The sequence below is a fragment of the Stylophora pistillata genome, chromosome 7 (assembly GCF_964205215.1).
Source record: "Stylophora pistillata chromosome 7, jaStyPist1.2, whole genome shotgun sequence".
Taxonomy (NCBI): Eukaryota; Metazoa; Cnidaria; class Anthozoa; order Scleractinia; family Pocilloporidae; genus Stylophora; species Stylophora pistillata.
Window position 1 is genome coordinate 8,567,765 of NC_142525.1, and position 23,867 is coordinate 8,591,631.

The 23,867-nt window shown below is 38.6% G+C and overlaps 3 protein-coding genes and 1 long non-coding RNA gene across 7 annotated transcripts in view; 3 read left to right on the plus strand and 1 right to left on the minus strand.

Annotated features, from left to right (window-relative positions):
* Positions 1-519: 519 nt before the first annotated feature.
* Positions 520-3,215, plus strand: LOC148726494 (neuronal pentraxin-1-like). The gene is made up of 3 exons (XM_088729082.1): positions 520-677; positions 1,115-1,328; positions 2,625-3,215. The coding sequence occupies exons 1-3, from the start codon at positions 593-595 to the stop codon at positions 3,025-3,027; spliced, it is 702 nt and encodes a 233-aa protein (XP_088585208.1). The 5' UTR covers positions 520-592; the 3' UTR covers positions 3,028-3,215.
* On the minus strand, positions 1,458-6,567 carry LOC148726495 (uncharacterized). The gene is made up of 2 exons (XR_015990161.1): positions 5,729-6,567; positions 1,458-3,058 (listed from the first exon to the last, which is right to left on the minus strand). It is a non-coding gene; the product is annotated as an uncharacterized LOC148726495 (long non-coding RNA).
* On the plus strand, positions 5,502-22,194 carry LOC148726496 (neuronal pentraxin-1-like). 4 transcript variants are annotated; one of them, XM_088729069.1, is made up of 7 exons: positions 11,913-11,970; positions 12,467-12,513; positions 17,187-17,251; positions 19,085-19,135; positions 19,908-20,019; positions 21,016-21,229; positions 21,587-22,194. In XM_088729069.1, the coding sequence occupies exons 4-7, from the start codon at positions 19,127-19,129 to the stop codon at positions 21,978-21,980; spliced, it is 729 nt and encodes a 242-aa protein (XP_088585195.1). In that variant the 5' UTR covers positions 11,913-11,970; positions 12,467-12,513; positions 17,187-17,251; positions 19,085-19,126; the 3' UTR covers positions 21,981-22,194. The 4 variants fall into 4 exon arrangements, with proteins under 4 accessions (XP_088585196.1, XP_088585197.1, XP_088585195.1 ...); XM_088729070.1 differs by lacking the exons at positions 11,913-11,970; positions 12,467-12,513 and adding an exon at positions 5,502-5,642; XM_088729071.1 differs by lacking the exons at positions 11,913-11,970; positions 12,467-12,513; positions 17,187-17,251 and adding an exon at positions 5,504-5,642.
* The window catches only part of LOC111344287 (neuronal pentraxin-1), a 40,883-nt gene continuing 22,520 nt past the window's right edge, over positions 5,505-23,867 (plus strand). Inside the window, exon 1 of the mRNA XM_088729084.1 lies at positions 5,505-5,642. The gene's annotated coding sequence lies outside the window, so the exon portion shown is untranslated. The remainder of the gene's footprint in view (positions 5,643-23,867) is intronic.

Genomic DNA, 23,867 nt, shown 5'->3' on the forward strand with positions numbered 1-23,867 from the left:
ATTTTAGCTATTATTTGAACTGGTAAATTTTTTTCTACTGTTAACTGAGTATTTCCAAAGTAAACAGAAGTATTTTCTCAATCCGTTCGTGCCGTTTTGAAGAGGTTTTTATTTTAACTTATCATCAAAATTAAAGCTGATTTTGTCGTTTTTTTTTTTAAACCTGATCAAGTTCCCTTTGAAAACATTGTTGTGTGTCGCGAGTTGAAATCAAATTCCTGTAGGCTCTTGTCAACTTATGGATGATCACTGCGTTCCAGCATTTGGAATTCGTTTTGAAGTTATGCTGATTGTTATGATTTATTTTGGCACGAGGCTAGGAAAACAAGAAGGAAAGTGTCCCTTGGATAATGACATGAAAATGACCCTGTGGAATTCCTAAGGATCATATATCATTTTTGCGTGCTTGCAACGAAATACGGCATTATTATTTCATGAGTGTATTTAAATAGGCTCTTTCAAGATTAATGTCCAAGAATAAAACCCCCACTGTAAACTGATAACACCTTTTTTTCTTTGTTTTTTTTCTTCGTTTATCTTTGTCACAATAAGCCGATATGTTATGAATTGGCAGGTCTGAAACATTGGTCTGATGAAAATGACTTCTGTGCCCGTGTTGGTATACTTATTTCTCGCATCCACTTGCACAGGCTATGTTAGCGGTTACCCAGAGAAAAGTAAGTATATTCATCAGTACTTTTCTGCAATGACCGGTCGCCTGGATAAAACGTATCATTGTGTTTAATGATCAAGGCAACCAAGCAATAATTGACTCATTGAGGGACACATTATTGAAAGTAGAGCTCAAAAACATGGGTTCAATTCCCTTCAGGATAGGTGGGGTGAAAAATCAGCTGCATTCAAGAATGAAAGCAGTGGAAAATTTATGAGGTTAGGCGCGTAGCAAGATCTGTTAGAAAAATGTTAGTGTCAGACAAGTGGTATAAAACCTCCTAATAATGATGAGATGGAAGGTTCCAGACCCCATGGACTCTCAACCTGAATCTGTCATCGAAGAGTGTAATTGCGTAAGTTTACCTTGGATGGATGAGAAACAAATGACAATAGAATAATATTTTGTTGCTCTTTCTTTTATTCGTACTTTTACAAACAGGCTACGCTCTTTACTTCCCAACCAAAGATGAGAATAGTTACGTCAATATCTGGGGTATGCCCAGTTTGACCGCATTCACCATATGCTTCTGGATGAGTACGAGTGATATGTCAAGGCATGGTACTGTACTCAGCTACAGTGTGGGAGGAGAATATAATGAACTCGCCGTCGAAAATTACGGAAGATTCAATATTATTGTGGGACGTACGAACAGGTGAGCTTCGTTTACAGAGTTAGCCAAACGGTTCCAAGTCGTTGAACAACGCAATAGCTAACACTTGGGGCAAAACAAAGCACTCAATTTTAGATTACTAACATAATGTTAGAAGCTTTTTCTTACAGCCAGTTAGTATTTCTTTATTTCTTGGCTTTGAGCTCTTAATACAACTCTCCTCTTTTGGGACTAGCTCAGTTCTCAACTCTACTCAATTCAATTCTATTCTGACTGAAAATGCTGTTCACCAGCTTATAAAGGCGACACTAAAGGTGATACTTTTAGACTGTCACTCTTCTTGGATCGTCATCGTTCTATATCAACCATCGAATCACGTTAAGTTACGTGCAACAGTTCCTGCATACTGAGTATGCGCCTTCGAGTTGTTATACAGTTCCAAAATCATTTTCTACCTTAAATTTCATACTTTTACGGTTAAGATTGGCCAGAACAGAAACAAGATTGACAATATAAACATTATTAGTTAACCTACTGGCAGAATTTTAATCCTGTAGGAAAAGATACCTTAAGAGAAAATAGCCTTAGAAGACAGTTACATAAACAACAAAATAAACGGAAAATTCGGAGAAGAAGAGGCGTTCACGACTACCGCCCCCAAGAATGCTACATGGTCTTACGGCCGATTATCTAACTCAAAATCCATTTACCAAGATGAAAAGGCATAAACTGTTTACACTTAGGGTCACCTTAAAGAAAGAGGTGTTGAGGGTGTTAAATAAAAATTTAAGAAACATTCCTTAATCGTGAATAGAATCGTTTAGTGTATTTTGTATTAAGCTACGTTTTTAATTATGTCAATCTGCTGGTTAACAACGTGAAATATACTACAACAGATTCTCTTTACCGTGGAAACTGAACATCTGCTTCCATGCCAAATTCTCAACCACAATAAGAAAAAGGTGAAAGAAATTGTACTTAGATGAGATCGCCAAAAGGAATAGGAAGTAATCAAACTACTTATTATAATTTTTGCATTGAATGGCTTATTTAAAGTAATATAATATTTCCGTTCTTTTCTTAAAACTTAAATAAGTCTAAAAACACACAATTCTTACTAGATCTCAATTTTGTCTTTTATCAATAATGTCTGAGGCATAAAACAGCTTGCATATAAACATATTTAAGTCTAGTTTATGGTAGGGCATCAGGAATTTAAACTTTGCAAACATGGTCTTTGAACAAATGCATATTTCAGAATACTTAATCTTTGTTAGAATTTATTCTCAATGCTAAGAATTTTCTCCAAACTAACACATAATTGCATTTATATGACAGCAAAGTACTTGGATCGGCCAATGATGAAAAATGGCATCACTATTGCTTTACTTGGCAAAGCAGTAATGGTGCCGTCAAGTATTATAAAGATGGAATTCTCCACAATCAAGACAGTGGTCTCAAAACAGGCCACACTATTAGGGAAGGTGGCTCTGTGGTTCTAGGACAAGAGCAAGACTCTCCCGGAGGAGGTTTTCGACGTTTTCAAGCCTTCCAAGGCTACCTGGCAAATTTGAATATGTGGTCACATGTCCTTAATGCAACAGAGATCCAGAGGCTCTCAGAATCTTGCTTTGAAGGGGAAGGGAACGTTTGCAAGTGGAACGACTTCATTTATGGGGTCAAAGGAAAAACCGCAGTTGTCATGCCATCGCCGTGTAAAATAGGAATAATTCCACCGTGAAAGAAGAATGTGTTCAAAATGAGTGGCCAGCCTAGTTAAGAGAGTAAAACTTGACTTCAGTATTGCTAAAAATGATACATTTAGCGTAGTGTGGGAGCTTTTAACTGACGTAAATGAGATTGTGAGTAAGCCAAGAACACAGGTCAATAATAACCACAATAAAAGTTGTGATTTCATGGTAAATACAATGGGTTCAAGCATATTTAATTAATCGAGTTTCGCTTTTCCTTTCCTTAGACCTGTTCAGGCCCAGATAACTTACGCCATCCTCTCAAACACCCCTCTGTATACACCTAGTGGAACCTGGTAGTTCACCAGGTTTTCAACAAAAATTCTACCAGTGCATATAGAACAGAAACAAGAACGGAATTCAAAACTTGAGACTTTTTCTTGCAGGGGAGCACACTTCACCAGGGAAACTAAAATTCTACACCAGGGAGGAAGCAAAATTCACCAGGGAGGAAGCAAAATTCACCAGGGAGTTTTTGAAAAACCACCAGGTGCCAGGGAGGTAAAAATTCCACCGGGGAGGGCAAAATAACTCACCAGGTCGGGGTCCACCGGATCTGTGACAGAGGGGTGTCTTGAAGTCAGCAAGCTCTGTTCACATTTTCCGGGCCGTATTAGTCCTTGCGCTCTTAAGAATGACATTTTTCGTTACTCCTGCGCCAATTGCTTCTCTTTTAGTCTTAATTTTCAATTATTCGTGGAATATGTAGCTTTCGTTTAAACTTCAACAGGTGTACCTTAATCGGGATGGAAAAGAGTTTTTAACGCAGTGCTACGAGATTTGATGGCCATGAAGTTATGTAAACAATGACAGTGAATAGATCGCCCGGGTCTCGTAATTGCAAGAAATGCATTTTATTAATAATTTTGGCCAAGAGGATATATCGTATAGTTTGTATTCTCATGAGTTTATAGTCCTTTGCTTTGGTAGCAAGCGATTGTCTGATAATCCCGACAAATCAGTATATTGACATCTTGAATATTTATTCCTGGGGAAAACCATGTGAGTAAAGCCATCAATTGACTTCCATTGAAAACTGGACGAAGGAAAAAGAACGGGCGGGATTGTATATCACAACTGTAATGGAAGCTGAAGATGTCATGAACGAAACGTTGCCGCGAAATAACAGATTTTCTCCAGTTTACTGGCTACATAAGTATACTTACATGATATCTTCGGCTAACATGTTCTCCTCGCCCCATCATAGAGCGAGAGAATGTTGCAAACTTAAAATTTTATAAACATTTTTAAAGCTTTTCTAGACTCTACAACAAAAGGATCGAGGCTGCGTGATAGGGAATGAATTTATTATGAACGTCAGCACGAACCCACTCATTGGAAGCAAAAGGTTTCGGTTAAAATGTTGTACCTTTTCAGATGTCCACGGTCATTTTCACATTCCCACATAGATAAATGTTCACCTCGAGCCATCATCAAAAGCAAGAAAGTTTGCAAAGAGACAATTCTAAAGGGATTTGCGAATGTCAAATCAACAACAACAAAGATATAGGCCGCGCGAGGCAACATGCCCCTCGAGCGAGCTGTTACTGGCTCGGCCAATCTCGGCATTTATTCTGACCCCAGGATTAGCAGAGTCGCGTGTTGAAAAAGAAAAAAAGGGCTGAGAGTCTTGACATCAACAAATTGACAACATTCTCAACGACTGATATGGAAATTTTTTGTTGGACCGTATGCTAAAAGCTTCAAGATGGTTCTTCCTGTCTATTGTTCCACCTCTGATCAAAATACACCTATTTAGACCTCACAAAAAGAGAAAACGTAGAGATACGAATATACATGAGAATTGTTCAAGTTCATACCAAGCTCATGAGAAGGAAGGCATACCCCAATGCCAAATGAAAGGTCGTCGATTTAGGAATGTAACAGCTTAGTCGTTAAAATGGAGTCGTCTCATGTCGCATAAAGTACAACCCTTGTTATGTTTTGATATCTCCTACTCGTGATCCTCAAGACGAGTTGCGAGGATGGTTTTTCAGATAGAATACGACCCCTACATATGGGAACTGAACAAAGTCGTCAAGTAAACAGAATATTTTCTCAATGCGTTTGTGCTGTTTTGAAGAGGTTTTATTTTAGCTTATCGTCAAAAGCCAAGTAGACTTAGTCATTCGTTTTTGAAACCGAATCAAGTTTTCTTTGAAAACATCGTTGTGAGTAGCTAGTTAAAATCAAATTACTGTAGGCGCTTTTCACCTTGTGGATGATCGCTACGTCCCAGCATTTGGAATTCGTTTTCAAGTAATACTGATTGTGATTTATTTTGGCACGAGCTAGGAAAAACAACAAGGAATGTTTCCCTTGGATAATGACATGAAATGACCCTGTGGAATTCCTGAGAATCATATATCATTTTTGCGTGCTTGCAACTAAATGCATCATAATAATTTCATAAATGTATTCAAATAAGCTGTTCCAAGGTTAATGTTCAAAGATAAAACCCCTGCGGTAAACATAGTATTTCAAAAAGTAAACAGCAAAGAGTAGAGTCGCTCAAAGTGCAGCAGCGCAGAGGTATTTGTTAAGAGCTGCGAACGGGCTATCTGGTGGAAGCAGCATTGGAAATATCAATCGAAGAATTTTACCTGTAAGTAGACTTTTTTTTCTTTGTCCCACTCCCTTGACTAGACGAAAAATATCTCTCTATATTTCTTTACCGAGCTCAAAACTTACCATCTTTCTAATTCTTTACAAACCATTACGCTAACGATATTGCTGATCCTTGCAGCATACAGGACGCATGTCATATACGAACTTCGTAATAGGTTCTTTGTGGCTTAGTGGTAGAGCCATGATCAGAACGCGGAATCCGAGGGTCTAAGCTTCGATTCCTCTTGGGCATTCGAAATTTTTCTTTGTCCCACACTTCTGACAAGACGAAAAACATCTTTAATTAAATGAGTAGAACTTTGAAAACCAGCCGAGGACTAGACTTGGCACCTCCATTCAAATATATGTTATTGATATGGCTTGATTAAGAGATCAAAGAGTCACCATTCTATTCCAATTCGATCATGACATTGAAGGTAAGATATTAAGTAGTCCAAATGCTTCCCATGAACATTATGCGTTTCATGTCAATCAAATCACATGTGAGTCAGGTTTTTTTTTTTCCAAGGGGAGCTTAACATGTCGCCATGATCATGTAAATTGAAGTTGATTGAAAACTCTGAGTTTAGGATAAGACGGTGAAAGTTCTTGCCATGACACAGAAAGCGATAAACATCCACCAATCAATCGAGGACTGCGTAGAATTTAGAACCAAAGCTTTTCCTTGCAAAGTAGAGCCCACGTTATATGCCTGCGTGAAAGCCTTTGAAACATGACACTTCCCTCTTCGTTAAGTATATTTTCAATTTCTGAGGAAAGGAGACCGCAAAACATCTATGGTTAGATGTCATATAGTGAAGATGAAAAATATTTTCGATTTCCCTTCTACTGAAAAATTATTTGGAAGAATAGTTGAGAGAAAACTAGCTGGAACCGAATAGTTTTGATTTTATCTCTGACAAAGGAACGTGTTTTCAAATTATGCTGAATGGTTAGGTTTATTTTGGCAAGGCGGGATGTTTTCTTTGAATAATGACATAACTAACCCTGTGGAACTCATCGGAATCACATATCGTTTAGCTTGCTTGCAACTAAATACGCCATGATAATAATCTCATTATAATAAAAGCTGTTAAAAGGTTAAACCCGAGGATAAACCCCCTACTGTAAATTGAGAATAGAACTTGTGTATGAAAAGTTAAATAGCAGCGCGCGTTTTTCGGCAGGAAACGTTTTTCTACGGACGACTTCATAGGGTCTTCTCAGAAAAAAAAAAACGGTAGAGATCGTAGTTGGTTTCTTCATGGACAATAAAAAGCGTAGCTATGCGCTTGCATTCTGCCAGAGACCGCACATGTATATAAACACCATGAATTGCAGTTCCACGGACTAACCCTATAGATGGACCATCGGTGCTTCCTATCCCCGATTTTTGCGTCTTTAAAGCTTAGGTGTACAGCGAAGCAAAATCCTTCCCGCTTTTGTAGTTTCTTGCCCATTGGACCCAAGCACAATTTTCGTTCACCCCTGTTGTATATAAGCACTGAACTAAATTTAGCTTGTGTTTATTAAGTTGCCAATTTTTGTTGGATATTCAGATGGATAGCAAAAATACACTCAGCCGAACAATTTCTCTTCAAGTTTGGAATCTCTCTTCAGCGTAACCTTATTATTTAATCATTCCACGAGATATTTTGCCTCCTTGATTGAAATCATGTTGCTTTTCATTATTGTTCACAAACCTGTTCAATTCATGAACTTCATGCTTTCACATTCATGTTGCTTTTCGATATTGTTCTAAAACCCATCGAATTTGAAAGTAAGAGAAAGGCCAAAACGAAATATTGATTTGGCTAAAAGTTAAAACCAATACAGTCAGAACAATGAATACGATAATGCGATGTCAAGTCTATTCTGATACTCTGAGCAACTTGACAACATTCTTAACGACTGCTATGGAAATGTTTTGATGGATCGTACGCTAAAAGCATCAAGGTGGTTCTTCCTCACCCCAATGTTCCACCCCCAGATGAAAAAACACGTTTTTAGACCTCACAAAAAAGAGAAAACGTACAGATACGTTTCAAGTTCAGGAGAAGGAAGGCATGCCTAAATGCCAAATAAAAGGCCGTCGACTGAGGAATGTAACCTTATAGTCGTAAAATCGAGTGGTCCCTCATGTCGCATTAAGGGCAGCTCCTGTTACGTGTTGATATCTCCTTCCTGTGATCCTCAAGACGAATTGCGTGGATGGTTTTTCAGATGAAATTACGACCCTTACATATGGGAACTGAATAAAGTCGTGAAGTAAACAGAATATTTTCTTATTGCGTTCGTGCTGTTTTGAAGAGGCGATATTCTCCCGTACGGTCCCGAGCAAGCTTTGTTAATAAGAGATTTATTACACGACTGAAGTTCAAAGGGACACAAGTGCAGTATCATACGGGACCATTCGGGACAGTGCCCGGTCCAATACTGAGAGAATATTGACCGGCAATAGAGCATTTTGATCGGTTGATTTTAGTTATTGGCCCTCTGACTGCCCGAGTCGTGTAATAATGTCGAATAATCCCCCGGACTTCGTCTCGGGGATTATTCGACGATATTCACCTCGCCTTCGGCGAATAATTGTTAAATATTCATTATCCAATTGTGCTTCGTAGAGTACAAATAACGCCCAAAACGAGTACAAATATCTCGAGGTATTTGTAACCCAGAGAGCCGGTTAGACAGCTTTTCTCGCAGCGCGCAAGCGACGACTTGGATTGAATGGCGGGCAATTGAAGTTATTTTTCTGACGACGAAGAGTCAGAATGGCTGGCGAATATTGATCCATATCTATTACATGAATCGGACGAAGAAAAGCAGTTAGACTACAATGAGATTTCATCATACATTTATTGAGCCGAAACACTTGGCAAAAAAGGCATTTGCGCAACAAAATAACTCATTAGACGTTTAGATGTGTAGAACGTCTTATTAGACGTTTTGTTGTGTAATATCGCTAAGTATTTTTACGAATTGTGCCGTTTTCAACGAGTCCTTGTCAAAATACAAATAACGAGTACAAATACAGCGATACTACACAACAAAACGTCTCATAAGTGTTTTATTTGTTATTTCAATTCGGGCGAATTTCGCGGATATTTATTTACGAGGAGTGCGTGAGAGAAGTATGCGAGGTGGAAAAGAATTGGTGCTATGTTGTATTGCTGTTTCTGTATTTTCTTCAGTAAATGAAGAAATTGTAATGGTTTCGCTCAAGTTAGAAATTGTTGAAAATATATTTCGTTACTATAGACTTCGTTACTATAGATTTCGTTACTATAGATTTCGTTACTATAGATTTCGTTACTTATAGATTTCGTTACTCAGCCGCACGTGATTTGTACTGTTGTCTAGTTATCCAATCGGAACACGATACTTGATTGACATTTGACCTAGGATTTTTACTTCGCACATGTTGTGGTAGACTCGAAGAGTAAAATATCTCAATGAAAGAAGGAAAAGTCAGTTGGAAATCTGTTGAAAACTAGGGCGGAAAGTCTTGAATTTGTACGGAGATCATCGAGAATAAAGTCTTGTGGAAATCTAGAGGAGTTATTCTTTCCTTTTCTACAGAAATGAAAGCCTCGCTCCCGGGTACACGCAGTCGAAAACACCAAGCCAATATTGGTTTACGATTCTTTCCTTTATTGTTCCTTCGTACTCTTATTCTTGTGGCCTCAGGCCACTTATTGAAGCGATCAACTGAAACAATTACATTAAGTTATCACCTAAATATTCGTTTTCTTTGTAGCTAAAGTCGTCGTAGAGCTAAACGCATGTGATACCAAAAGGAACTTGAAAACAATCAAAATCTAGCGAAACCTTTAACGTATGAATACGAACTCTCATAACAATTAACATTATAACCTTAAAGAAAGTAAATCGTTGCTTACCAACGTTCGCGGGTATTGATTTCCTAGAGGATTTCGCTATAACTTGTCATCTAGTTTCCAATAGACATTGATCTAGATCTCAAGGGGTCTAAGTAGAACTGAAATGCGAGCAATGATCTATACATATCTGTGATGCAGTAATCACGGCGGTGACGTAAGTCGAACCATAAAATATTTCGCGACATATTCCGACTCTAACGGAAGCGGTAACAGAAATTTCCTGGTCGTCTAGTTGTTTTTGTTCGTTCGATTTATCTAATAAACTTGTATCAATATTTTCCAGCCAGTCCGACTCTTCTTTGTCAAAAGTATGATTCAAATTATCCGCTATTTCTTTTTCGTAACTTCAATCCAATTCTTCGCTTACACGTTGCTAGAAAACCTGTCTAACCGGTTCTCTGGAGTACAAATACCCCATGATATTTTGTTGTCGTCTATGGAGTTATTCGTACTCTACGGAGTGTAGTTTGATAATAATGCTTAGTATTTGTACCAGCTGCTTGTATTTCGACTCACGCTATGGCTCGTCAGAATACGGCACAACTCGTAAAAATACTCAGCGATATTACACACCAAAATGTCTAATAAGATATCTTTATCAGATTCATCATGTGGAGTTAATTTAGCCCATACTCGGCCTTTTTTTTAATTTTTTTTTTTCCAAACGCTTACTTGATCAGTTCTTTATAAGCATACCCTTGGAGTCTCCTTGGCGAGCTCAGGAAACCCATGATAACCAATTTCACCCTGTTCCTGTTAGTTTTTGTCAATTGTTCGTAGTATAATTAAGTTGTTGCTCACAAGATCTGGAGAGTTTGCAAATAAACTCAATGCTCGGCATCCTTTAAATTTTCAATATAGAAATATAACGCGATATAAAACAAGGAAAAAGTGTTTCGACTTTCAAATCATAGTCAGCATCGGATACAGTGAACTGCCTTAGTGGTAATAGTAGTAATAGTAGTACAATAATATTCAATTTCCAAAGGCGATTAAAATGGAACTCTGAGACGAAGTGCCTCGTATTTGCTCTTTTTCAAGGCGAAAACAAAACCGCCCAAGTCTAGATGTTCGTTACCAAATGAGTTTATGAATTTCGAGATAGTCAGAAAAGGGAATTAGAAAAAGGAAACTTGAGCTTCGTAGCGTCATGATGACACTAATTGAAACAATTACTACTGTTTGTTTGGAAGCTTCAAAAGTAGTATTAGGACCTATTCTCGAACAAATAACCTATTCGTGTCACTTTGATCACGTAGGATACAATTCGATGTTTGGAAAAAATCCTAAAGTTACCAAAATGGTGACTGATTGATTAAAGCATTGTCTGGGGGATGGGAAGACTTTAAAGTAAGTCATTAAAGATGAAGTACAAGTTTCTGTCTGTTACAATGATTGCAAGGTTGACGACCATCTTGGTGGGGAAGGATCCTGACTACTAACTGTTAGAGAAAGGAAATTAGGAAAAAATAATTAGCTGGCGGAATATCATAACCATTGTTAATCTATTGTCAAAAAAAAAGATAATTATAATGCCTCTGATAAAAATAAATATTACTGTTTGTTAGGAATGATTAAAAATGGCCCACATGCCATTTTTTTGTTTTTGATGTTGATTCGCAAAATTAGTAGGTTTAAAAAAAGTATGAAAAATATTAACATTGTTTTGGGGTGGGAAGACTTTCAAACAACTTCTTAATTAGGTATCAGTTAAAAGATACCCATTTGCTATGTTAAGTAAAGGGTTGAGGACAACACACTAGGGATTGGGGAGGCGTGCGAACTGTTATAAAGTTGAAACTAATCAAATTAATTATTTTCTGATTGTCATGCCTATGATCTATTGTCGAAAAAAGTAATGAATCTAAAGAAACGAATTATAACTGTTTGTTTTGAAATCATATTAAAAGTGGTCAATATGTCATTTTTTTTTTATTTTACAGATAAAAATCAGTCATTGTTTTTACTTATGCTCGGACAAATGACGTGTTCGTGTCAGTCTGATCACGCACGAAACAATGAGTATCCAAATTACTAGATTGAGGGAAAAAATGAAAATAATGAAATTTTTTTTTTTTTTTTTGGGTTGGGAAGACTTCCAAATAACTTATTTAATAGATATCAGCTACAAGACACTTATCTGTTATGTTGAGTGGAGGGTCAAGGAGCAGCCCTTAAGGAGGGGCGTGCAAACTCTTAGAAAACTAAAATTAATAAAACTTATTGACTGGGGGATATCACTCCAATGCTTGATCCTTTGTCAAAAAAAGGTGATGACTGTCAAAGGGAATAATTACTGTTTGATAAACGAGTTTACGCTGGGTTTTTAAATTGATCTGTACAAGTGAGGTGATTCCAGTTTTAGGGTGACCTGCGGATCTTAAAGCGGATAACTACGCAGACTGAACGAAACAACTTCTGTAGGCAAGAGATGTCTTTGTTACTTTTAAAATAGCTTTCCCTAGGCTCGTTACAACATTGATAGCTCGGTGGCTGTAAGTGCGCGTTTTTACTTCAACTTTCAGCGAGATCAGAGACCCTTTTTTACGATACTCAGAGCGTTTGGAGAGTATGGCCTAGCTCGTTCTAATATAAATCGGCCGAGAAAAATGTTACAGAGCAGATGGACAGAAGAAATTTTAATAGTGCGATAAAATTGCGGGCAACATGCACAAGTTGTATTTGTGCACGATCCTAGCAGTAAGGCGCCATTTAAGCAATAGTGAGAATCAGACCTGAAAAAAATTCAGGCCTCTACGGGATTCGAACCACTGACATTTGCGATACTATTGCTTAAATAGTACTTTACTGCGAGGATCGTGTACATATACGTTTAATAACCGCAGTTCAGATTTATGTCTTTCATATATATTCTTTGTGCATGTACAAGTTGAGTCATGACATGAAATTCTTTTTCTAGTTGTGGAGTTTTTCGAGCTTTCGGAGCGTTAACTCGACTAGTTCTAAGTAAGTATGTCTTTGTCCTAGCTTGGTGAGTTTAAGGAAAAGATGATGACCAATTTCACCACTAAATATTCCTCTTGTTTATGTCGTTTTTGCATAGCTAATGTAGCATTTGTAACATATTATGATCAATCTCACTCAAATCTATTTCTGTTAGTTACTTTTTATCTTTATTTCGAATCCCAGGGGTTTTTCCCTTTCATTTTTTCGATTAAAACTTTTATATTTTGCAGCCAATGAAATATTTTGTTTAAGCCTGCTTCATGCTTTCGATTTGCAAGGAATTTTTCCTGAGTATTTTTCCAACGTAATTTAGATTATCTTGCTTCTAAATTCCGGAACAGAATGCCCTGTACGGACGACCTTTGCACGCAGTTCTCCCATGAATTCCAGGGGTTTTTCCCTTGCATTATATATATATATATATATAAAACAAAATGTTTGACTGGCTTAAAAATTGTAAAATGTTCAATCTAGACAATATATATATATATATATATATATATATATATATATATTGTCTAGATTGAACATTTTACAATTTTTAAGCCAGTCAAACATTTTGTTTTCATGACCAATTATCTATCCTCACCATGCAACTATGATATCTGTTTGATCAAGGACTATATTTTACGATTCAGCTAAGGGGAAAAACTCCTTAGATTTACATAAAAGGGAAAATGAAAAGCGAATCCTCCTTCATACAGCTATATCAAATTGTGTCGGACAGAGCTGTGATATTTATTTCTGGAACGTTCTGTCCTTGGTCCAAACGATCATACTCACAAACTATGGGAAATAACAAGTCGAGAATTACACCGGTAAAGAAAATAGAACGTCTATGCATGAGATTTTGGTCCTGATTTGCAGGCAATTAATAATAATAATAATAATAATAATAATAATTTGTTTTACTTATATAGCGCCCTTTAACATTATAGGATGATCAAAGGCGCTTTACAATCCAGGAGAATTAACATTTACAGTAAATAATTACAATAAAGATACTATTTAAAATAAATAATTACCATAAATGAATGAATGAATGAATAAAAAGTAAATAAATAAATACAATTTACATATAATTGCAGGCAATTAATAATAATAATAATAATAATAATAATAATTTGTTTTACTTATATAGCGCCCTTTAACATTATAGGATGATCAAAGGCGCTTTACAATCCAGGAGAATTAACATTTACAGTAAATAATTACAATAAAGATACTATTTAAAATAAATAATTACCATAAATGAATGAATGAATGAATAAAAAGTAAATAAATAAATACAATTTACATATAAGATTGTAGTGCAAATCTAAAACGCTAGCTTAAAAAGATAGGTCTTAAGATATTTCTTAAATAGCTCTAGCGAATCAATCGTGCGGATATGCGCAGGCAAGCTGTTCCACAGCGCAGGCGCAGAGGCATGAAACAAGCGGGCACCTAAAGTTTTGCGCATAACCCCTTTTGGACGTTCTAAAAATATAGTATTATTATTATTGCGTAACGAATATCTAGACGATGATCTAATACAGATCAGGTTACTTAAATAACTAGGAGCCATACCATGAATCGCCTTAAAAGTAATCATCAAGATCTTGAATTGAATACGATAATTTACTGGCAGCCAATGAAGGTTGAATAGTACAGGATTAATATGATCGAATTTCATTGTGTCCGTTATAAGACTTGTTGCCATATTCTGTATGCGTTGTAATTGCGATAGCTGGTACTTGGGTAACCCATATAATATGCTATTGCAATAGTCCAGCCTTGAAGTTACCTAAGCATGGACTAATGATTGTCTGCATTCCTAGGATAGTTATTTCGATATACGCCTAATGTTTTGAATACAATAGAAGGAGGCCTTGCATATCTGGTTAATATGGCTGTTCATCCCGAGAGATTGGTCTAACATAACGCCAAGGTTCCTAACGCTGGGAGCACGATCAATCTTCTGGTCGCCAACTTCTATGCTAGACGAACGAAGTTTGCTTAACTGCTGACGAGTTCCGATAGCAAGAAACTCAGTCTTCGTGTCGTTAAATAGCAGCCGCCCATCAATCATCCACTTTTGAATGTCCTTAATGCATACTTCCATAGCGCGGTGCGCGACATCCTGGGCATCATCATCGCCCGGCCTGAAACTGAGGTAGAGTTGGGTGTCATCGGCGTAGCAGTGGGCTTAAGGAAGCTGACGTTCAATGATCTTAAAGAGGGAAGAGGTGCAAATAACGAACAACAATGGACCCAGGCAGGAACCCTGGGGAACACCGCAGTCCAGAGAAAATTCTCTTGACATGGATCCATCAATTGCAACTGGTTGACTCCGACCAGACAGGTACGAGCGGAACCAGTCATGCGCCTTACCCTGCAAGCCAACAACCTGGTAAGCCGATCTAGCAAGATGAAATGATCAACCTTGTCAAACGCCGCACTAAGATCCAAAAGGATCAACAGAGACACGTGTTGCGGGTTCATTTTCAGGAGAACATTGTTCATAACTTTGAGCAAGGCTGTCTCTGTGCTATGGTGTACACGATAAGACGACTGCAGCTCTGGATAGATGTTATTGGTGACCATCTGACCATGCGTCTGTATGAACACAACCTTTTCCGTAAGTTTGGAAATACATTGTAGATTACTGACTGGTCTAAAGTTCTGAAAAATCGGTTCCAGTCCGAGCTTCTTCAACAGGGGATGGACCAAGGCACATTTCCACTGGTCAGCAAATATACCATTCTGCCGTGAAAGATTAATGATCTTGGTTATAACAGGGAGAAGAGTGTCAATACAGGCAACAAGAAGGGGAGTTGGCATAGGATCAAGTGCACATGACTTCCTGGGCGTGGCCTCAATCAATTTCTGTACTTGATGTTCAGTGAGCAAAGTGAAAGAGTGAAACTGGTCATTGGCTCAATCCGAAGATACTTTAGGCTGGGGGTCAGTGTTACGAGGTGACGCATAAGCTGACATTTCATCGAGCTTATCCTGAATAGTGACAATCTTCTGGGCGAGAACTTCACTGAACTTATTGGCAAGAGCAGCTATATCCTTAAAAGGTGGAAATTGAGTTTCACGACCGCCCCCAAGCAACCGCTTTGTTACCGAGAATAATCTCTTCTGATCGCCACAGTTCTCATCGGTGAGTTCTCTGCAAAACACCCTGCGCGCCTCCGTCGTAAGGTTGTTAGTTTAATTTCTCAAGTCCTTATACCTCCGTAAATCAGTAAGGAGGCCACTGCGCCGCCATCTTCTCTCTGCCTTACGCCTCTCCTTTCTCACTTCCTTAATATCGTTGTTAAACCAAGGAACCAGAGGACGCACTGGAATAGATCTGGTAACAAGTGGAGCATGACGGTCTAATGCAGACGCAAGAGTGGCGTTATAACAGTGCACCAGATCGTTGAGATAGTCTAGAGTGTAACTACACAATTCAAATCTGAAGCAGCAATCTTATTAGACAGTGCAGCAGTGTCGATATTCTTCATCTTTCTGAACGTTTTCGTCTTCCTGGTGATTATTGGCTTGTCGAGATTGAGCAGACAAGTAACAGACCAGTGATCACATATATGATAATCACTAACAGGTGGATCCTTGACCAGGGCGTCGCATTGCCGTGTGATAATTAGATCTAATGTGTGCCCCGACTCGTGAGTTTGCGTACTAACATGCTGCAGCCGATCCATGGCTTCGAGTAGATCAAGAAACTTCGTGCACACAGGATCCCCGACACGTGTTGCGAGTTCATTTTCAGGAGTACATATCCACTGAGCTAAATTTAGCTTATATCTATTTTAAAGTTGCCAGTCTTTGGTTGGGATTTGTCTCCAGATGGATCACAAAACACTCAACTCAACAAGAACTTATTTTGGGAATCTCTTTATAACATAACCTTATCATTCAATCACTTCCCGAGCTATTTTACCTCCGTGACCCCAATCATATGGTTTTTCCTTATTGTTCACAAACCCATTTAATTTATGATTTTCACACTTTCGCAATCTTATTGCTTTTCAATATTGTTCTCAAACCCGCAGAATTTGAAAGCAAGAGAAACGCCAAAACGATATATTTCACTGGCTAAAATTTGAAACCAAAATCAGTCAGAACAATAAATACGATTAATAGCTCTATCCATTGAGCTAACCGCCTCCCGGTTAGCTCAATGGATAGAGCGCTGGACTGTTGTGCGGGAGGTCGAAGGTTCAAGCCCAGACCGGACCAACACTCAAGGTCTTAAAATAATTAAGAAGAATATGCTATCTTTCTATAACATCAAGTAATGGTTAGATATTCTAGTCTTCTCGGATAGGGACGAATAAATGGAGGTCCCGTCTCCTACAGGGTTAGGGGTAGGAGACGTTATTTATAATTTCCCACGCACGAGATTACTGTGTGATGGATGTTCTCCCCTGAGGTAGGATGTGTGGGATTTAATGGGTGGACTACTCGCATGGATCGCATATGTTCCGTTCTAGTCCTGCCCTACTGCAGTAATACAGTGAACTATGGTGAGAATACGATGTCTAGTCTATTCTGATACTTTAAACACAATTTCATTAGCTAGGAACTTCTTGCCTTTTTGATGGAAGTCGACTTTAATGTCATCAATGAGATATTTGGAGTAGTTAGCGGCCCAACAGCTTTTGTTCTCTTGTTTATCACAGACCACACGTTCAAGCTGTTATAAAGAAACCTCTCCCAAGGCTAACTCGGTGGATTCCACTAAGACGTAAGCTCCATTACAACGTAACTCCATTTTCTGCCTTTAAAAGCACAAACAACCCACAACTCCTCTATTCGCTCCTACGAAGGGCTAACGCTTGAAACGTCAGCTTTTATAATCGTAACGGCGGCCAATTTACCATTTCAACTTTGTTGATATATTCAAATGATTCCACTAATAGTTTCGTTCGTGTCTAACTACGTATCAACGAAGTGAATAATTTTCTACGATATTTTCCTCGTTGCGCTCACTATAAAACATAGCACAACTAGAATTACAACTTATTGGTGGGAAGAGGGCGGTGATTAGCCTTTTTATATCTATATCTTTATATTGTTTGCTTATGTCTTGAATTGGCTCTACACTCAGGTGAGCACAAACTAAAGGCACTTTCCCACAAAAATGGTGCTGTGTTTATTTCGGGTGCCATTGGAAATGTTCTAGCGGTACAATCACAGGGAAACACGCATGCAACTTAGGAGAAAGAATAAGGGCAATCAGCAGCTAGGGTTTTCACACAGAACAACGTATGTTATTATTCGGCGGAGCTGCAGACAGTTTTTGTGCGAAACTTGAAGGAATCAAAGAGACTGCGACGATATGAACACATTCATCGTCAAAACTTCATCACCAAATTGATATCACTAAGCCAACGAACGCACCTTGGGAAATCTGTTTGGCAATGAAATAATGGCTCCTCTGAGTATTGAATCGTTTTTTTAGGTCAAGCTTGCGGAACAAATTAAAGAATATCAGGAAGACGGGAAAAGAAAGCAGTTTCGTCTAATTTTGAATTGAACTTACCCCTTTATCTAGTCGGCTCAATTCTGTCTTTTATAAAGCTACGTCAAACAATTTTTTTAACAATTTGCTGATTGCAATAACTGTGATATTGTCCTCTTTATTCCTAAATATTGTTAGTTGCTTTATTGTTTTAATTCGTCTTTCCGGAATTTAACGGGAGACTGGGGTGGAACTTAACTCGCGAAGCACCCTGGGGCTTCTTTTGGAGACGCGAGCCAAAGTGATAAAGAGAACATAAGGAGATTCTCGTGCTGTGTGCCTCGTTGCACAAATAATTGGCGTAACTCCCCAGATTTGAAGTTCCATTCACTTCCTCAAGGTCCTAAAGTGCTCTCTAAGTATGTCAAGTTGATACGAAACCTTAATCTGAAAATACACTCGCCGAGTACAAAAGTTTGCGGCAAACAAATTTCGGAAGGCGAAAGGATGAGTCGTACACAACTCCCATCGATTTTTCCATGGTCTAAAGCTAAATCAAAACGTCGTGAACTAGTTAAGCACGACGTACCGTCTAAAACAAAAAGACGAAAACCCTCTCCGACCAAAAGTGTTTGTGTTGAACTCCACAATGCCGAGGAGTCCAGCGAAACCCTTCGAAAGGAGATTAAACAGCAAAGAAACCTTAGAGATGTGATTGTCCCAGAAGATATTATTGAGATTGATGGAATGTGGTAACAACGTGAAAACCCTGAAGGACCTTTAGGAAAAACTCGAGTCACTTGAAAAAGATTTGGAAGAATGTAAACAACAACTTTGTTCAGCAAATAAGAACTAGATCAACTAAAGTATAAAGTTGAAAATGAGCCAAAATTCGAATTAGACGATTACAAGGATAACGATGAATCCCTTTCATTTCACACAGGATTTCCTAGTTATGCTACAATGATTTTGTGCTTCGAAAATTTCCATTAAAGGGATTGTTTGTGCCTGGGTTTTTGTCCATGTTAGAGGGCGCCCACCAGGTTTTGGAATCAAGGGAAGCAGATATAAGCTCATTTATGTCAAAAACTCCTAACAAAAATTCTTTTCTTTAAGATAACGAGACCCATCACGGTAAATCTATTTGGCAACGAAAGAATGGCTGCTGTAAGTATTGAATTTTCTCAGGTCCAGCTTACCGAACAAATTCAGAGAAATCAAGGCGACAGAAGACGAAAGCAATTTCGCTCACTCTGGACTTGATCATACTGTCGTATTACTTCGATTTAGAAATGAAAGAGCGGAAAAAACCCTTATTAGCTATAATTCATGTCCGTTTGCCAATTGTTTTGTTCCTTGGGTGAGATGCTGAGGTAGCGACCATTTTCAGACAAGGGGGGCGAGACTATGCTCTACAAAGTCAATCAAACTGAATTTTTGCTGCCTTTTTTTATTACCCTAAACATTCCTCTCGGCTCGGAACTCTGAACTCTAGCCATGATCTATATGCTTCAGTTACTTCTTTAAACTATTGAGAAGCCTCATTCCGTACTCAGCGCTATGTATGCTCACAGTCTCGGCGAGCCGCATCGTCCTTCATACAAGCAGAAGTTGTCGTGAAGCTAAAATTAAGCGCTTCAACAAAAAAAATTAACAAACAAAATCTTGAGCAACTTGGCCCACTTTTCTTCATGTCTGCTTTAATTCTCTCGGCTGAACAGAGTATTCTCACACAAAGGTCTTTGTTAAGCATTTGCTTCCCCCCTGATGAGCGTACATAAACCCTTATTAAATTTTTAAATTAAGTTCCATTCGCTCAACCAAATCGCACAGAGATCTTGAGCATAGCTTTTAGGCGGCGGAAAGTTAACCTATATAACGTGTTCTGTATCTTCGTTATAACTATGACTAACGGGGCCGTTATGTTATTTATTAACAGGTCTGGAGTATTGGTGTGGTGAAGAGAAAAGTCGTGATTTCTCTGCCTGTATTGGTCTGCTTATTTCTCGCATCCACTCTCACTGGCTCTGTCAGCGGTTACCCGGAGAAAAGTAAGTTCAATTAAGAGTACCTTTTTAAAATAGCTGGGGGCGAGGAGAAAACGTATCATAATGTTTAAAGTCCACCTAACCCCTATTTTTTTTTTCTTTTAAAATAATTTTCATGCTTTGGTGAGTATCTCTTCGAAAAAATTTTTGGGTTTGGTCAAATCCTTAAATTTTTGTGTCCCGTTGAAGTACGGAAAATCGCATTAAAATCACCGCCATTTTGACTCACGACTGCGTTTCAAGGATCAAGAGTCTGGCGACTAATGTGACGTAACTTCGAGAACCCAACAGTCTGTATTTCGCGACATTTTTCACAGTTCACTGGTTATGTTTGGAAGGTTAGATCGATATTGGTCGCAAATATGCCGCAGAATGAATCTAGTGCTAGAAAGGCTGGCGCAGGTCGACGACAGGCTGAGAATTCCTTGAGCGTCTTCTCGAAGTGACGTCACAAGTCTACTCTGCCCAGATCCCCATTTACGCGGTCGTGGTCCATTCGGATCTCGACTTCAACAGGACATAAAAAAAAATGAGGATTTAACGATATCCAACAATTCTTTTCGAAGAAATGCTCAGCAAAGCAGGAAGATTTTTTTAAGTGAAAACAAAATTTAGGGGTCAGGAGTACTTTAATTATCAAAGCAACCAAGTAAGTTTTGACTTACAAAGGAACACGCTCTCGAAAGTAAACTTTAAAAGCACGGGTTGAATTGCCTTCAGGATAAGTGGAGTAAAAAATAAGCTGCATTTAAGAATGGAACCAACGAAAAATTCAGGAGCTTAGGTGCGTGGCAAGGTCTGTTAAAAAATTTAAATATCAGGTAAGTGGTATAAAAAAAGTACTAGGTCCGATGGGAAGGAAGGTTCCAGACCCCATGGACTCTCTACCTGAATCTGCCACTGAAGAGTCTAATTGTGCAAGCTTAAATAGAAACCTTAGACGGATAAGAAACAGGATGACAATAGAATAATATAATGCTGCTCTCATTTTCCGAACAGGCTTCGCTCTTTATTTCCCAACCAAAGATGTGTCTAGTTACACCAACATCTGGGGTATGCCCAGTTTGACTGCATTCACCTTAAGCTTCTGGATGCGTACGAATGATAAGTCGAGAGATGGTGCTGCATTCAGTTATGGTGTGCCAGGGAGTTATAATGAAATCCTCGTCGATAGATACGGAGGATTCGCTCTTTATGTGGGAGGTAGAGAAAGGTGAGCTTCGTTTACAGACTTAACCAAACCGTTAAAAATCGTGAACAACTAACGACCGATACCACCAATAGCTAACACTTGATGCAAAACAAAGCACTAAACTATTACTTTCTGATGGAAAGAACAACAAAAATTTTTGTACGCCACTTGTTAATCACATGATGCCACTCCCCGTGTTCTCATTTTACCCATATCAACATATTTCATTCTTGCCTCTAGTAGAACGTCAGGCATTTAAACTTTGCAGACATGGTCGTCGAAGAAATGCATATTTCAGAATGCTCATTTTTTGGTAGAATTGAGTCTCAGTGCTAAAAAGGGTCTCCAAATTAATACGTAATTACATTTATTCGACAGCAAAGTACTTGGATCGGCCAATGATGGAAAGTGGCATCACATTTGTTTTACTTGGCAAAGCAGGGATGGTGCCGCAAAGTTTTATAAAGATGGAACCTTCCACAAAGAAAGCAGTGGTCTTAACACAGGTTACACTATTAGAGGAGGTGGTTCTGTGGTTCTAGGACAAGAGCAGGACTCGCTCGCAGGAGGCTTTTCAAGTGCTCAGGCCTTCCAAGGCTACCTGGCAAACTTGAATATGTGGTCATATGTCCTTCCTGCAACAGAGATCCAGAGGCTCTCAGAATCTTGCCATGCAGGAGAAGGGAATGTTTACAAATGGAACGACTTCATTTATGGCGTCAAAGGAAAACCCGCGGTCGTCATGCCATCGCCGTGTGAAACACAGGAATGATTCCACCGCGAAAGAACACTGTGTTCAAAATAAGTGGCCAAACTAATTATAACTTCACTAAAGCACTTCATTAAAACTAAAATTTCTATTTAGTATTGCTAATGATGATACATTTAGCGTAGTGGGAAACTTTAATCTGACGTAAACGAGAATGTAAGTAAGCCAAGAACACAGGCGAATAATAACCACAATAAAGTTGTGATTTCACGGCAAACACGATGGGTTCAAACATTTTTAATCAATCGAGTTCCGCTTTTCCTTTTCTTAGACCCGCTCAGGCCCAGATAACTTACGCCATTCTCTCAACGAATATGATGCAAGACAAAAACCGATCGCGCTTTGTTTTCTAAAGTTTTCACGCACTTCACTCAGTGGCTCTCAACAGAAACCCATTGATTTCGAGAGCAAAATAAAGCCAAAACGGAATGTTTTATAGGCTAAAAGTTGTAAGAAATTCGGTCAGAACAGCAAGTACGATCAATACCTGTCAAATCCATTCTGATATTCTAAATATAGTCAAGAGCATATTCTCTTAATATAGTATAACCAAGAACAACTTGCACTCTGGATATGACTCGATTTTAAATACATCTGTCAATGTTAAAGTTCGGATATAACGCGCGCCCTCATAGGTGTTTTTATCTGAGTACAAAACACAAACCTAAACCTGTCACGCCATCAGCCACTTTGCACAATGTCAGATCACTTCGCTAACTTCTCTCGAGCTTTTTTTCGTAAATTGACCATTAGGTCTTGCATGACCTGCGTGAAATCGAGCTTTTGGCTTCAACTGATACAGAACAATCTGTAGGAGCACTAATTACAAGGGGATAGAAAGTGACATTTTGGAACAAGCGAGGTGGCAAGTAGCAACAGTAGATCCAAATAAAAACTCGTAAATATGACAAGCACCGTAATTAACGAAGATTATTATCAAGTGATAGAGACGAATATTACGAAAGAGAAAACGAAATAGACTGTCTGAGTTTTGTTTATTAAACGAATGGACTATTTGAACCATTCTAACAAGGATTCTGACTGGCATATTTTTAGGGAGGGTTCTGAAAGAGGGTATCCATGCAGGGAAGATAGAAGATACTGGGAAAACGTTACAAACCTAAGAGCGCGATCGATCGAGTAATATAGGAGGGTGCGTTTGTGAAAAAGAGATGACAAAAAAGTAACCACGACAAATCAGTTGTAAGTGGGAGTGTATTAGTTTTCCATATGGAGAGAATTTCCATCAAAATCAAACGACTCTTAATCAAGCGCATAAGGTACAACCTCGACAAGTCGGTTGCTACTCAGAAATGAATATGGTTCTGCTATCGAATGGTGAAGGTTCCTGAAGCATTTGGCGCCGAATTTTAAACAAGTTATAAACTTCATGGTGTTCAGCAATCACATTGCTGAACACCATCGACTTACCAACCACAACACTGACTGGGACTCTGCGCAATGCCTAACCCACAACACTGACTATTTTCAACGACTGACTCTGGAAAGCTGGTTTACTAACTTAGAACAGACTCCCCTAAACAGATGTCAACAACTACCCGCTCCATACAAACGACTCATTCACGACATAAACATCACAAATGACCGAAAATTAGTGACCTAACTCTACCAACAGATCTAAACAGACCAATCACGACCAACTTACGTCACTTGAGTCTTACAGCCAATAACATCACGGCAAAATTCAACCGATCATTTTACATGAACTGGAATAAGAACATTCTACTGACAAAAATCATTCACTTGACCCTAATGATGACTTCCCCACAGGTTGTCCAAACGTCAGTCACTACCACCGACAACAGTCCTTCGCAGGACTACACTCACCCGGACGATCAGAATACACCTTCACAAGTTATAAACAGTTCA

What these genes read in the sequence shown, in the direction of transcription:
- LOC148726494 (XM_088729082.1), top strand. Translation starts at nt 593, where the DNA reads ATGAAAATGACTTCTGTGCCCGTGTTGGTATACTTATTTCTCGCATCC. An exon ending in TAGCGGTTACCCAGAGAAAA is followed by an intron (nt 678 to 1,114) that starts GTAAGTATATTC and finishes TTTTACAAACAG; the next exon opens with GCTACGCTCTTTACTTCCCA. An exon ending in ATTGTGGGACGTACGAACAG is followed by an intron (nt 1,329 to 2,624) that starts GTGAGCTTCGTT and finishes TTTATATGACAG; the next exon opens with CAAAGTACTTGGATCGGCCA.
- LOC148726496 (XM_088729070.1), top strand. An exon ending in CAGCGGTTACCCGGAGAAAA is followed by an intron (nt 20,020 to 21,015) that starts GTAAGTTCAATT and finishes TTTTCCGAACAG; the next exon opens with GCTTCGCTCTTTATTTCCCA. An exon ending in TATGTGGGAGGTAGAGAAAG is followed by an intron (nt 21,230 to 21,586) that starts GTGAGCTTCGTT and finishes TTTATTCGACAG; the next exon opens with CAAAGTACTTGGATCGGCCA.